General features: G+C 32.8%; 1 protein-coding gene and 2 long non-coding RNA genes across 4 annotated transcripts; all 3 read right to left on the bottom strand.

Annotated features, from left to right (window-relative positions):
• Window positions 1-1,290: 1,290 nt before the first annotated feature.
• Window positions 1,291-4,494, bottom strand: LOC112764863 (U-box domain-containing protein 45). Its single transcript, XM_025810669.2, has 2 exons — window positions 3,858-4,494; window positions 1,291-2,332 (listed from the first exon to the last, which is right to left on the bottom strand). Exons 1-2 carry the CDS (start codon window positions 4,295-4,297, stop codon window positions 1,504-1,506), a joined length of 1,269 nt encoding a protein of 422 aa, XP_025666454.1. The 5' UTR covers window positions 4,298-4,494; the 3' UTR covers window positions 1,291-1,503.
• A 6,348-nt stretch (window positions 4,495-10,842) lies between these two features.
• LOC140180932 (uncharacterized) lies at window positions 10,843-11,695 on the bottom strand. The gene is made up of 2 exons (XR_011875104.1): window positions 11,238-11,695; window positions 10,843-11,106 (listed from the first exon to the last, which is right to left on the bottom strand). It is a non-coding gene; the product is annotated as an uncharacterized lncRNA (long non-coding RNA).
• A 1,396-nt stretch (window positions 11,696-13,091) lies between these two features.
• LOC112767051 (uncharacterized) lies at window positions 13,092-15,658 on the bottom strand. 2 transcript variants are annotated; one of them, XR_011875103.1, is made up of 6 exons: window positions 15,332-15,658; window positions 14,947-15,175; window positions 14,716-14,829; window positions 13,910-14,006; window positions 13,652-13,794; window positions 13,092-13,254 (listed from the first exon to the last, which is right to left on the bottom strand). It is a non-coding gene; the product is annotated as an uncharacterized lncRNA (long non-coding RNA). The 2 variants fall into 2 exon arrangements; XR_003184688.3 differs by lacking the exons at window positions 13,092-13,254; window positions 14,716-14,829; window positions 14,947-15,175; window positions 15,332-15,658 and having other exon boundaries at window positions 13,591-13,794; window positions 13,875-14,008.
• Between the last annotated feature and the right edge of the window lie 348 nt (window positions 15,659-16,006).

The raw sequence follows: 16,006 nt of genomic DNA, 5'->3' as shown, positions 1-16,006 counted from the left end.
CTTAGATGTTTTCGATTTGCATCAAATATACCCTTGGCGGCCAAATTTATGATGAATTTAGCAACAATTTCATAAAAACAATCTTCAACACAAACAAATCAAACATAGGTGTCATATATTTTTGCTGGATTGGTCCTAAATTTTATGAAAATTTAGTTGTCAGGAGTATATTTGATATAAATCGAAAACTTTAAGAATAAAATTTAGAGATATTTTTTAAATTTTTGACAAATATTAGGGATAAAAAATATATTTTACTCTTCTTATAAAAAAGAAACTTGGCATCCAATAACAAATGTCTTAACCATATATATGATTTGCTAAAAGTAGTAATAGGAGAAACAAATAAATCACAAATCATTTAATTTTATCAAGCTATATGACAAGTTGGTAAATATCAACTTGAATCTTATAATTTTATGGAGTTACTTGAACCCTATCATCTTGTTTACAATATATAATTTGTTCTTTGACTAAGTCAGAAATTGTAACCAGCTAACTTATCCAAATCACCACCATAGTGCTTCAAGATTTTTCCATTAGAAAATGTTCGTTGTGCAACTAGTTATCTTGTTCTCAATTTATGTTTTTTGATCTATTATTGTTGTTGATTATGGTTTTGGATGTTAATGACGGTGATAAAAGGATTAGGGTTGGTAATTTCGCAGTAGAGATTGGGGAGATGGTGGTTGGGGTTGAAGTAGTGACAATGTTGGTACAATGGTGCTGGTAGTGATGATCATGATATCAGTGAATGGGAGGCAATGGGATGAGTAATGACAGATAGATGTGATGGCCAAACTAACGAGTGGAATTAAATCGATGAGGGTGATGATGATGAAACTGAAGAATTGGTAATTTTCTTAAAATTTAACTGTTGACTGAATAAATTAATCATAGATTAAATATTTGAATCATTTTATTAAACAGAATATATCTTTATTATTTTATCAAAATCGAAATTTTATAGATGCCAAAACGCCTATTTACTCATATATTCATTTTACACACAATTTTTTTGATATGTTTTTCTTCCCCTCTTTAACCTTTAGGCACGAAGTGCTTGTAACAAATTAATATAAAGAATTAAAGATAGTATTTCCTCGTACAAGAAGTAACTAAAATATTCTAAGGTTAGAAAAGTAAGAAATAGAACCATTTTGGAACAGATACATGAACACATCTTTTTGTAATTCAAAGAAATTAAAAAAAAAAAAAAAACGAAAGTTATTTGAGTGTTGTTCTTCTTTTTATCAGTGCTGCTCTAATTTCTATATATAAGAACTGAGGTAAAAGAACAAACTGCTTGAAGATGTGCACATTTCCATTATGGAGGTCAAGGTGTGCAACCAAATTATGAGTGATGAGGTCAATAGATTAAACCAAGTTAGCCTTTGTAAACATCACTGGACTAGCTATGCAGAGCAAGATTAAAACTAGATATATACAGATTAAAACTCATTTCTTAGTTGCTTGTTGATTGTAAGGAAAAAAAAGTATGCATCAAGTGGAAGGAATCACAGAAGGATTACAAGATGCTGCTCTATGCTGAATGCAGTTCAAGCTTTGTTCCATACTCCTCTGAACCATGTCTTGTAATAACCTTTTAGCTGTTTCAGCAGCTTTGTCTGCTCCATCTACGCGTTCAGCGATGTCATAAACAATTTTCTCCAAAACCGAGGAGGCTAGTCTTCTTTCCGGGGGAGAATCTCTAAGCAAATCCAGAAGCACACGTGCTCTATCTTGCGCTTCTGATGTGCCCTCCACTGTAAGGCGTAACAAACCTGGGATTGCTCCTTCTTTGAGGATAAGTTCCCGGTATTTGTCTCGGCAGCTTAGACACAATGACAGCAGAGCTCCAACAGCATGTTGTGTGCTGACTAGTGATCCATCTTCAACTGTCTCTACTAAGGTTAAAATCCCGCCGTCTGCAACTGAGATTGCGGTTCGTCCCTCTTCAAAGTTGGAGAGAATCTCGAGTAGCGCCGTAGCTTTCTCGGCAAACTTGGAGTATTTCTTGCACTCTTTAAGGAGGTTGATGAGAGGAGAAACAGCACTAGCATTAAGGAGTTCAGTAGAATTCTTCTCGATGATGGTGGAGAGATTATAGAGGGCTGTAACGGCATCAACTCTGCCTTGAACACTTCCAGAGTTGAGGATCTGAACAAGCAGAGGCGCAGCTCCAGAAGCAACAATTATGGGCTTATTGGGAGCTGCAGCTGAGAGTGACAAGATTGCCGCTGTCGCTAATTCCCTTATACTACTATTTTGCGTTTTGAGGAGCTCCACCAGAGGAGGGATAGCACCAGCTGTCACTATTTTGACCTTGTTTCTAACAAATCAAAGTAAAAATCCATACTTATGAGTTGCATGACTCATGGAATTTAAAAATGATATATATATATATATAGTGAAGAGTGAAGAGAATCAGCCAAAACCATAAAATCACACATGTAATATTAGAGATAGTGGAGCGTGCCTTATGGTTGTTATGCTTTTTAAAGTTGAAATTGAAACCAAAATAACCCAATTGATATATGCATAACGAGACCAGGCAACTTTGTTCATATAAAAGCACTACTGTTGGATTATATGATGACAATTGTCTCTATTGCCAGCACAGTATCACTGTAAGATTAATATACATTTAATAAAAAACAGAACATGACTAGCATCTTTATCATAACCACAGAGAAAGTAGTCCCACCCATTACAGTTTACACTGGGATGAGATTCACAAGTTAACAGTATTGACTAAACTCAACCAATTTCACACCTAAACATGAACCTTAAATCTCTCTCTGTACTAACAAAGGTAGTAAGTAATCACCCATAGTTCCATACGACCAAATGACAAGCAAAATGTACAAAAGAATCAGCAAGCAAACATACTGCACTGACTTTTATAGTTTTTGGGTAGAAAATCGAGAAAAAGGGTTGTGATTGAGCATTTAGATACAAATTGGAAATAAGATTTACAATTATACAGTCCAGATGTATCAAGCGATCACAATCTTTTATCACCGGGGTTAGAGGACAGAGGAGCAACATCAAGCAGACCCAAGAGAAAGAGTGCAGGTAAAAATAATTTCAGTGTGTGGAATTATTTATCAACTAGATTTTGTGAAGATTTATTAGTGAAATAGTGCCTTCATTTTGACAAAATTAGTGAGTTCAAGACATTACCATGAGCTGAAGCCATTATATATGTCCCATTCATCGATGCAATTATCAGGCTGCCTATATTACACCTTTATGGTGCGGCCCTTCACCGGATCCTACGTTAACACGGGATGCTTGTGCACGGGGCTACCCCTTTATGTTCCTCTTCCATTCTACATGTTATTCTATAGTTAAGTTTCCTATGGTTATGGTGCTGATTTAAAGGTGCAAAGCATGTTACAATTTAGTTAGAGCAGAACTACATTTATTTTTAATGAGGTTCAGTTTAGCTCTAGTTAGTGTAAGAAGCAGTAACTCATGACCCTAATAATGGATTCCAGAAAAAAAAGAATGCCTAATTCCACCAAATTCCTCTTTCATCTTTGCTTCTTTTCTTTCACACACACACACACACACACACACACACACACTTCTCTTCTTTTTTAGTTTCCTCTTTTTTTCTTCCCTTTTGGATTGGTCTCAGAAATTCCTTTTTCTTAAATTTTGTCCATTCCACCTAAAACTCCACTTAAACACATACACAAAAGAAATAAGATATTAAAATAATTAACAGTAACCAAATCGAAGCACCACATCAGATTCCAACAAATTTCCTCAGACTTCACACACTACACAATAACACAAAGCATAAACATGTTGCAGAGGGAGGGATGAGTTAGTTACAGATTAGTTACCGTTCGTTGCGGACGGCGAGGTTGAGGAGAGCGAGGAGGGAGGAGTGACGGGCATCGGGGTTGGATGACGACAGCATGAAGACGAGAGGCTGGACCACTCCAGCCGCGCCCAGCCTGGACCTCGTCTTAGAGGACGAAGGCGATTTCCTGACGAGCTTACGGATCTCTCTGGCTGCCTCTATCTTCCACTGAAGGCTGCCGCTCACCAGCTTGTCCGACACCTGCTGGACCACCGCGCACTCCTGCTGCTGCTGCCTCTGCCTCTGCCCTTTCCCCTTCGCTGACAGACCCAATGCTATCGCTGTTCTTGTGTCGGACAAGCCTTCTTCTTCTTCTTCCACGTCGTCGTCGTCTTCTTCTTCCTCTTCTTGGTGGCGGTGAACATCTTTCGGTTCGGGTTCCGGTTCGGGTTCGAGTTTTGTGGTCTCTCCCACGCCCATCTCTCTCTCAGCCTCTTTCTTGCAATAGTTCAATGTCCAGAGATGCGGTGCTTTGGTTGCTCCCAATTCCGGGTTTTGTTCTGATTTTTTTTTCTCCCATCCTACAATAAGTCAATAATAATATTAGTCGGATAGGCTCTCACACACTACTATTTTTTTTTCCCTTTTAAAAAAAAATATCCAAAATTTTTGTTTATGTTGTGATAAGATCAAAATGAGTTATTAATATGGACAGCTAATTTTGTTTTCAATATTAAAGAATTTAATTTTTCAAGATAAACCAAAGTTAATGAAGTTGAAAATGTAAAGTTCACTCGCGTATAAATAGAGAAGTAATATGAGAAACAATAGACCTAATAATAAAACATTTTTTTCTCTCTTTATACACTATTAATAGTTTTTCTCTCTCTCTTTACGTTACTCCATATAAATGTATGTGTTCCGTTCGGATCTGGCCGAGGTCTATATCTTCCAATCGAGGCTGCTCAGCTCTTAGGAGAGTTATACGTCGTCCAAGAGGCAGTTCTCCAAGAATAACTTCGGCGCGATGAAACACGGTGGTGGGAGCACCTGCAAAAGCACTCCGACGCTCAAGTAAGTGTACGAATTATAAAAGATGAAAGTAATGAATTAGAGTGAGTTTTGTAACTTATTTTTTCCTGAGCTATTTGGTTTCGTTTTATAGATGAGTGTTAAGTTTCCTTCTGTTTGGTTGTTCCGATATTGTCGGCTCAGTTAGCAAGTTCTGTTATTGTTGGTAACGGCTGGGAAGTGGGTTTTGACTTGTGATCGTGCTCAGGTTGTGGCTTCTGCTTAGCTGGTTTGTTTTCTGACTTTGTGGTCGGTTAGGATAGTGAAATTTGTTACCGAGCTTCTCGGGGTATACGTCAGTATGAATCATCTTTATTGAGTTAATTATATTAATATTAGAGTCTTCTATTTACACATCTTTATTTTATATTTAGTACATATTCTTTATTTATTTTTATAACACGTTATCAGCACGAGACTCTAATCAAATTTTAGAAAGACTCAAGTAATAAATTTTCATTATGTCGAAACTCTCTCATCTTGAATTTAATGTTTTTGATATATTTGGAAACAACTATTTATCATGAGTATTATATGCTGAAATTCATCTTGATTCAATAGATCTTAGAGATACCATTAAAGTTGAAAATAATGCATCCCAAAAGGATAAAGCCAAAGCCATGATCTTCTTTCGCCGTCATCTTGATGAAGGATTGAAAAATGAATATCTCACATTAAAAGATCCTGCAAATCTGTGGAAAAACCTTGAAAAAAGGTATAATCATCAAAAGACAGTGATACTTCCTCAAGCTCAATATGAATGGACACACTTGCGTCTACAGGATTTTAAATCCATAAGTGAATATAATTCAACAATGTTTCGAATCACCTCACGAATTAAATTATGTGGGAAAAAGATAACTGATAATAATATTTTAAAGAAAACTTTTTCGACCTTTCTTGCCTCGAATGTACTCCTATAGTAGCAGTATCGAGAAAAAGGATTTAAAAAATATTTTGAGTTAATTTCTTGCTTTCTTGTTGTTGAACACAAACAACGATTTACTTTTAAAAAATCATGAAACACGCCCAGATGGCGCCGCCCCATTCCTTGAAGCAAATGCGGCAAATCATAACCTCAGAAGAGATAAGTGGCAAGGTTTTGGCAACAAGAAAAATTATGGAAGGAAGAAAAATTATGTTCATAAGAAAGGATCTCACCAGAAGTGGGATAAAGAAAGAAACAATTGGTAAAATAAATCAATAAAGGATAAATATTTTCGTTGTGGTGGAAAGGGTCATTAGTCGCGTACCTGTTGTACTCCAAGGCACCTAGTCAATCTTTATCAAGTATCTTTGAAAAAAGACGACAAAGAAAAAGAGACGAATTTTATTTCAAATGATGCTGAAAATTACACCACTCGTTATGAAGTATCTGATTTTTTTGAGGATCGTGAAGGAAATATTGATCATTTGATCAATGATGGAATATTTTAATATGTGGATTTGTTAAGTACTTATATAAATAAATAATGTAAGAAACTTCTTGTTAAGTTTTATTTTCTATGCATTTGAATTTTAAGTACGATGTATATAAATAATGTTTAATAAAATATTTATGAATTTCAAAATTACTGAATGTGCCAAGATAATAATAATAAAATTTTTAGTATATACTATATTTCTTAGAAAAATATTTTCAATCAAGAAAATAATTTCATTGTGCAAATATTTCTACTCATTTTATTATTATTTGACTTTGAAGAAAATGGCAAGGACATATAGTGAAGATGTTTGCCATGCGGATAGTGCAAGTTCGGACACCGTTCTCAAAAGTAATATATATTTTACTCATCTTGTGCCAAAAGAAGAATATGTTAATACTATTATTAGCTCAGACAATATGATAGAAGACTCCGAAAGAGCTATAATTTTGTTTTCCGGAGAAACAAAATTCATAATAAATAATACACTATTATCTACCAAGTTTCTAAGGAACTTGTTGAGTTTTTAAGATATTCGCCGAAATAGATATCATATTGAAACAATGAATGATGGAAATCATGAGTACTTGTATATCATAACTCATGATTCAAGTAAAAAGGTTATATTAGAAAAGTTATCCTCACTTTCATCTGGATTATATTATACTAAAATTAGTGCAATTGAATCACATGCCATTATAAACCAGAAGTTTACTAGCTCAAATGAATTCATAACTTGGCAAGATCGATTGGGTCATTAGGGAACAACCATGATGCGGAGAATTATTGAAAACTCCCATGCAGAAGATTCTTAAATCTAGTGAATTTGTTGTGTTGCATATTCTTAGGAAAAGTTAATTTTAAGGTCATTACCAGTAAAGATTGGATTTGAGTCTCTTGAATTCCTATAAAGGATTCAAGGCAATATATGTGGATGGACATATTCATCCACCATGTGAATCTTTTAGATATTTTATGGTCCTAATAGACGCATCTTCAAGATGGTCACATGTGTGCTTATTGTCTTCTTGAACTTGATGTTTGCGAGATTACTTGCTCAAATTATTCGATTAAAAGCACGGTTTCCATAAAATCCAATCAAAGCAATTTGCCTTGATAATGCTGGTGAATTTACTTTTCAAAACTTTTATGCTTATTGTATGGTTAATGGAATAAGCGTTGAACATCCAATAGCTCATGTTCACACACAAAATGGATTAGCAGAATCACTTATTAAATGCCTCCAATTAATTGCTAGACCCTTACATAGAGAACAAATCTCCTAACATCAGCTTGGGGGCATGCTATTTTACATGCTGCAGCACTTATTCATTTGAGGCCAACAAGTTACCATCAGTTCTCTCCTATACAATTAGCTTTTGGCTAGTAGCCAAATGTTTCCCATTTAAGAATATTCGGGTATGCGATATATGTTCCCATTGCACCACCTGCTCGCACTAAAATGGGACCCCAAAGAAAATTGGGGATATATGTTGAATATGATTCTCCTACTATAGTGAGGTATCTTGAGGTACAAACTAAAGATGTATTTAAAGCCCGATTTACAGATTGTCATTTTGATGAATCAAAATTTCCAACCTTAGAGGGAGAGAATAAGCTTCCTGAAAAAGAACTTAATTGGAATGCATCATCCTTGATGCATTTGGATCCTGGATCATGGCAATATGAACTAGAAGTTCAAAAGATTATATATTTGCAAAGAATAGCAAATGAATTGCCTGATGCATTTTCTGATACAAAGAGGATAACCAAATTTTATAGACCAGCTGAAAATACCCCAATTCGAATTGATGTCCCAGTTGAACAAGTAGCCACTGAAACAAATTCACGCCAGAAGCGTGGTAGACCTGTCGATTCCAAAGACAAAAATCTTCGAAAAAGAAAAGAGGTAAATATCATTCCTGTTGAAAAAGATAAAGACATAGTAAAGACACCTGCAATTGTCTAAAATTCTGATATAGTTTTGATGCTAGAAGATGTTCAAGTACCTAAAAATTATGAAAATGACGAGATCTCGATAAATTACGTTTTTACAGGAGAAAAATGGGACCGAAATAAGACAATTGTCAATGAAATATTTGCATATAATGTGGCATTAAATATCATGCATGAAAGTAAGGATCTTGAGCTAAGAATAGTCGAAGAATGTCGACAAAGGAATAATTGGCCAAAATAGGAAGAAGTTATGAAGGCTGAGTTAGACTTACTTGCAAAACGTGAAGTCTTTGGACCTGTAGTTCATACACCAGAAGATGTAAAACCTGTTGGATACAGATGGGTATTTGTGAGAAAACGAAATAAGAAAAATGAATTGTACACTACAAAGCTCGACTTATGGCACAAGACTTTTCACAAAGGCCCGATATAGATTATGAAGAAACATATTCCCCTGTAGTGGATGAAATAACATTGCGTTATTTGGTCAGTTTATCCGGATATCATAAACTACATATGCATTTAATGGATGTGGTAACAGCCTACTTATACGGATCATTAGATCGTGATATTTATACGAAAGTTCCAAAAGGACTAAAGATATCTAAACCATCCAATGAATATTCGCATGGGTTATACTCAATCAAATTGCAAAGATCTTTATATGATCTAAAGCAATCTGGACGAATATGGTATAATTGTCTTACTGAGTATCTGGCCAAAAACGGATTTAAGAATGATGATATCTGCCCATGCGTTTTCATAAAGAAATATGCATCTGGATTCATTATAATTATTGTGTATGTTGATGATTTAAATATCATTGGAACCCCTGAAGATATTCTAACAATAATAAAAGTTCTAAAAGAAGAGTTTGAGATGAAAGATCTTAGAAAGACTAAATTTTGTCTCGACCTGCAGATCGAGCATACAAAAAATAGGATCTTTATTCATCAAACAACATATACAGAAAAGATCTTGAAAATATTTTATATGGATAAGTCGCACCCATTAAGTACCCCAATGATCGTAAGGTCTTTGGATGTGGAAAATGATCAATTCTGTCCTAAAGAAGAAAATGAAGATATCTTTGATCCTAAAGTACCATATCTTAGTGCCATTGGTGCACTAATATATCTTGCTAATAATACACGACCTGATATATCATTTGCTGTGAATTTACTAGCAAGGTATAGTTCCTCTGCAACCAAAAGATATTGGAATGGAATCAAACAAATCTTTCGATATCTTCATGGAATGGTTGATATGAGATTGTTTTATCCCTATGGATCCAAATCACAACTAGTTCGCTATGCAGATGCAGGATACTTGTCTGGTTCTCACAAAGGGAGATCTCAAATAGGATATCTATTCACATATGTTGGTACAACTATATCATGGAAGTCTACGAAACAGACGATTGCAACAATATCCTCTAATCATGCTGAAATACTAGCAATACATGAAGCTAGTCGTGAGTGTTTTTAGCTCAGAAGTTTGATCAAATATATTCTATCATCATGTGGACTGATTGACCATAAGATAGTTCCAACTGTCCTGTTTGGAGATAATACAGCATGCATAGCTCAACTTAAAGGCGGATACATCAAAGGTGATAGGACAGAGCATATTTCTCCCAAATTCTTCTTCACTCATGATTTTTAAAATCAAGGAACAATTGATATCCAACAGATCTGCTCAAGCGATAATCTGGCAGATTTATTTACAAAGTCACTTCCAAAATCCTCATTTGAAAGATTGGTACATCAGATTGGGATGCGCTGATTTCGAGATATTAAATAATGGTGATAAGAGCGGGAGACTGTACTCTTTTTTCCTTGATCAGGTTTTTTCCCATTAGGTTTTTCTTGATAAGGTTTTTAATGAGGCAGTTCATATCACAAAAGACACTACAAGAAACATCATTAAAATCGACGGCCAAATCAACGGCTAAGCCGTCGATAATATTAAATTTCGACGGCAAAATGGACGCGGGAGGTGGTCGCTATTAAGCTTGTCGATTTTTTAAAATTCTAATAAAATCGATGGCTTGCCTTGTCGTCGATAATAATGAAATAAAATTGACATCTCTTTCGTCTATAATATGATTTTAAAAATTCTACATACTTACTAAAATCAACAACGTTGCCGTCGATTTTATATAATAAAATCGACGGCACTTATGTCGATATTTGTTTCAAATAAATCTACAACAGTTTTGCCTATAATATGCTTAATAAAATAGACAACACTGCTGTCGATATTTGATTCAATAAAATCGACAACAGTTTCATCTAAAATATGCTTAATAAAATCGACAGCATTGCCGTCGATATTTGATTCAATAAAATTGACACAGTTGCCGTCGATTTTAATAGTTATATGTTTTAATTATTTTTTTATTTAAAAAATAGTAAACAATTAATGCAAATAAACTTTTAAATATATACATAAAATTTATACAGAATATTAGATAACAAGACAAATAAACTTTTAAATATAAATATAAAATTTATACTAAATATTAGATAATGAATTTACAAACTTATCAAAGTAATAAATAATCCTCTAACATAAAAACTCAAGATAAGATAAATAAATAAATTTAGACTTATATTCATTTAAATTGCAATCCACTAATAATACAAAATATTTAAAGTAAAGTAATTAAATAGCTTAGATCACTCTGCACACCATGTGAGGCAGTGTTGGAAGGTTCATTAGTTTGTTGAGTGCATGATCTTGGCACACCCGGAGTAGGCATCATGTGAATCTGAGGCTCCCCTTTCGGCCTCGGCCTCGGCCACGGCTGCAATCTCCGTCTCTACTGACCATATCCTGTACACATTTTATTAAAAGGTAAAACAGAAAATTAAAATTTTTTTATTAAAATGACATTCTTTAACAATTCATAATATATTCAGATACATACCTTAACTAAACTTGTGATCTATCAAATTCATACATACCTTAACTAAACTTGTGATTTATCAAATTCAGGAGGCAAGTCCATATGCTTTCTATAAAGGACCATTAAAGAAGCAATGTTAAAAAAGGAAACCTTTTATGGTAATGATAGCAACTTCCGTAGACGTTAATACTAAATAGTTTTGAATGAAGACTAAGCTAAGCTTCAGTGCATCTTCTTAGTGCTACTAGCCATGTTTGGATTCTTTACTCTTACACCTCCCTTAAGTCTACTAGCCATGTTTGAATTGTCTTAACTCATCCTAAAGAAAAAAAAACACAAAATCACATTTAAACAAAAACAAAAAATAATTTGTGCTCTGTTTAGACTGCAAGATCGTTTTATAAAATACAATTTTGAGTAATTACCCAAATCAATCCTTAAGGATTTTAGAATCGGACATTTTAGTCCCTAAGAAAAATTAATACACAGATCAATCCCCAAGGTTTTACTCCAGCAGACAAATTAGTCCCCAATTCATTTTTCGGCAGAGTAATTACCCAGATCGGTCCCCAAAAATTTTAAAAACGGACATTTTAGTCCCCAAGAAAAACTAATGTACAAATCAATCCCCAACGTTTCTCTCTATTAGACATAATAGTCCTTCGTCCAAAAATAAAACAAAATAAAATAATTATTATTATTAATTGCACAATAATATTGTACTATATTTTTTGTATTTTTTAGACAAAAATAATGATAAATTTATTCATTAAATTCTTATATATATATATATATATATAGTCACTTAATAATAATAATAATAATAATAATAATAATAATAATAATAATAATAATAATAATAATAAAATTATTAGAGATTATTTTACAAGAAATTCAAGGTTAAAACTATTTGATATTTTTGTATTTAATATAATCAAAAGATGTCTTATGTAAAAAAAAATATATGTTTGTATTAAAAAATATGTATTAAAAGAAAATATTTTAATTTGTATTTATATTAAATACATATTTTTTTAATACAAACATATTTTTAAAAATAGTACATCTTTTTATCATATTAAATACAAAAATATCAAATGATTTTAATTTTGAATTTCTTGTAAAATAATCTCTAATAATTTTATTAATTATTATTATTATTATTATTATTATTATTATTATTATTATTATTATTATTATTATTATTATTATTATTATTGAGTGACTATATATATATATAAGAATCTAATGAATAAATTTATCATTATTTTTATCTAGAAAATATAAAAAATCATGGTATATGTAATTAATAATAATAATAATAATCAATAAAATTATTAGAGATTATTTTACAAGAAATTTAAGGTTAAAATCATTTGATATTTTTGTATTTAATATAATCAAAAGATGTACTATTTTAAAAAATATGTTTGCATTAAAAAAATATGTATTTAATATAAATCCAAATTAAAATATTTTTTAATACATATTTTTTAATACAAACATATATATTTTTTTTACATAGGACATCTTTTGATTATATTAAATACAAAAATATCAAATAGTTTTAATTTTGAATTTCTTATAAAATAATCTCTAATAATTTTATTATTATTATTATTATTATTATTATTATTGAGTGAATATATATATATATATATATATATATTTATCATTATTTTTGTCCAAAAAATACAAAAAATATAGTACAATATTATTGTGTAATTAATAATAATAATAATTTTATTTTATTTTATTTTTTGACGGAGGACTATTATGTCTAACAGAGAGAAACGTTGGGGATTGATTTGTACATTAGTTTTTCTTGGGGACTAAAATGTTCATTTTTAGAATCTTTGGAGACTGATCTGGGTAATTACTTTGCCGAAAAATGAACTGGGACTTATTTGTCTGCCGGAGTAAAACCTTGAGGATTGATCTGTGTATTAATTTTTCTTGGGGACTAAAATGTCCGATTCTAAAATCTTCGAGGACTAATTTGGGTAATTATTCTACAATTTTTACACCATATTGACAGCAGGACCTGTTAGCAATGAACATATTGACAACAGCACCTGCATAAAATCATTAGCTTTAACAATAAGCATTTATACAACATATCATATCATGAAACAGAAGAAGAAAAATATGTCCATGAATGCATTATCTTGGATATAGTAAAAGCAGGACTCCATTGTTCTTTCAGTATATCTAGGCAAATATTGCCATTACTGTTTATTTTGGGATGGAATACCTTGGTCCTAAATGCAACCTGTAAAAGTTTATAATTTTTTATATTAATCAGATTCATTCAACCTTTTACTATTTATTGTACTATTTATTCTTCATCCACTTCCCACAGAAAGGACTAATCCTTTTAAGGTTAAGCCTATAGTATAAGACTCCATACATACTGCCAATGATCCAACCCTTTATGATTAAGTTATAAACATGTTTTGTAATGAAAGTTACCCTTCTGACTAAAGCTGCTTTGAATTTAAAATAAGCTTATCAAGTAATTCGCCAAACTTGTCGAGTAAGGTTGCTTAGGCTGCTGCTGAAGTTGGCAGTAGTTTGTGTTTGAGAGAACACTGCACACTGGATTTCCTATAAGACTGAAATTCAAGAGATTAAACATTTATAATTGTTAATCAACTTCCTAAACCATGCAAATGTTTTCTAACTAGATAATTACATCAATGTGTTTTTGTATTGCGAACGGAATATTACTAAGGAAATCTAGTCGTCTTGAAGATCAACAAGCTGCAATGGACAAATGTTGTCACCTAAGTCTAATGTATTGTTCAATGCATTGTTCCTCAATTTCCTGCAATGCAAATAACATCAATTTTTATATAACATAATAAAGGTAGATTCAAAATAAGGATCTTAAGAACTTACACTTGCTGAATTTGAGGAATGCTAAAGAGCTTTGATGGAAGAGGACCTTCCAAGGATCTAAACTTCATAAATTATAGATAACTATAATACATGAGTTTCCCTTAGTATTTACCTATGCTATACTCATTTCTTTTTGCCTTAAAATACTTTTTACTTGTTTATTATTGTAGTTAATAATCAAGAATTAGCAGGGGATGCCTAACCCATATTTAAATGGGACTTTCATAATTTCTTAACAAGGATTAATTACGACACATGAATTAGCTTATGTTATGATCATTATATTAATTAAACACATAAAGAGTATACAGTACCCGAAGACAAATATTTCAAAAGGGGACCATGATGCATGGACAACTAATAATAAGTAAAAACGATCTCTCTCAAATAAGGCAAAATAGAAATTTCAACTACAATAACCCATCAAACAAATTTGCTACTAAAGTACAACTTCGAGTGAAGTATACAAAGAGACTTTATATTATATTATATATTTATATATCTATACAAGCCTATGAAAATGCAAAACGTGCATCATATGAACCTTGAAGTCAGAATGATGATCGAGTGAGTAAACATTCTTAAACATAATTGTCTCCTAAGTAAGTACAGTGAAGTACTAATAAGTCACTTACCTCTTCTTTTCTTTTGAATGTATCTGTGTTTTCAGATATAAATTCCAATAACAATTCCAACCACCAAAGCAACCACTGAACTAACTATTGGAACAACTAGCACTGCTACATTCACTGCACAGCAAGACAAAAAAAAAACTATATTCAAGAACTAAGATACAACAGTAAAAAGTATTCAAATTTTCTTCAATCTGAAAGCTGGATCCTTAATTGGAACTGCAATTCACTTACCTTTTGAACTCCAATTTTCTTGTTTCTTGTACCAAAGCAGCAAGTATATATATAAAAAAATCCTATTGAAACTAGGAAGTAGGATTAGAGAAGAGCTAAACTTGATATTCGTCCTAGATTTTGTGTGACGAATGAGATTTGAGTCTTTTGATTCTCCTTACTTCAGGCTCAATTGTAAAGGACTCAATGCTTCAGGAGATGCAAAAGCTATGGTCTCTCTTGAGCTAACCTAAATTATTGATTTCGCAACATATATTATATATTCTCTTCAAATTTAGAGAACAGGATATTACAATTAGGTCAAGTTTACACCTGAAATAGGGAATTTCTAAATGAAACTGAAGTTAGCTTTGGAAAGAGTTCAGTAACAATCAGAAAACGATACCTGGTTCTTGTGAGCTTGATTGAAAGAGAGCTAGAAAAGGACCAAAATAGGAGGAGCGACGGCAGCAACAGAGAGAAGGAGCGGCCGCGGCGCGAGCAAGAGGAGCGACAGTGGGGAGCAACAGCGGCACGGCAGCAACAGAGCACGCGGCGACGTGAGCAAACGGAGTGACAGCGGCGCAACCGTGACGGCGGCAGCGGAGAGTGAGGGTGGTGAGGAATGCAGAAAAGAATATAGAGGCTTTGTTCAACTCGGCTGCGGGATCGCTAGAGAGGGAGAGAGTAATTGAGTGCTACTACTTTTGAATTGGTGGGTCGCTGTGTGTTGCTCCCTTTGACCCAAAATTGTGCTTCTGAATATGGGCGCGGGAAGTGGGCGCGGGATTGTTTTTTTTTTTAGCAATGAAAATCGACGTAGAGTTGTCGATTTTAATTTGAAAAAAAAAACATTTTTTACGTCTATTTTATATATTAAATCCACACTATTTATTTGATTTTGGGAAGCAATTTAGACTGTTCCAATTTATCGACGGAACTGTTGTCGATATTTTAAATATAAAAATAGACGACATGGTCGTCGATTTTAAAATAAAAGTATTTTCATCTTCCTAGTTCGTCGACGATGTGACGATAGTTTAAACAGGGTTAATACAGCATAAAAAAATCGACGACCAGA

This window comes from Arachis hypogaea, chromosome 17 (genome assembly GCF_003086295.3).
Source record: "Arachis hypogaea cultivar Tifrunner chromosome 17, arahy.Tifrunner.gnm2.J5K5, whole genome shotgun sequence".
Taxonomy (NCBI): Eukaryota; Viridiplantae; Streptophyta; class Magnoliopsida; order Fabales; family Fabaceae; genus Arachis; species Arachis hypogaea.
The sequence above is the reverse complement of the archived record's forward strand: the minus strand, read 5'-3'. Positions and strand labels throughout refer to the sequence as shown.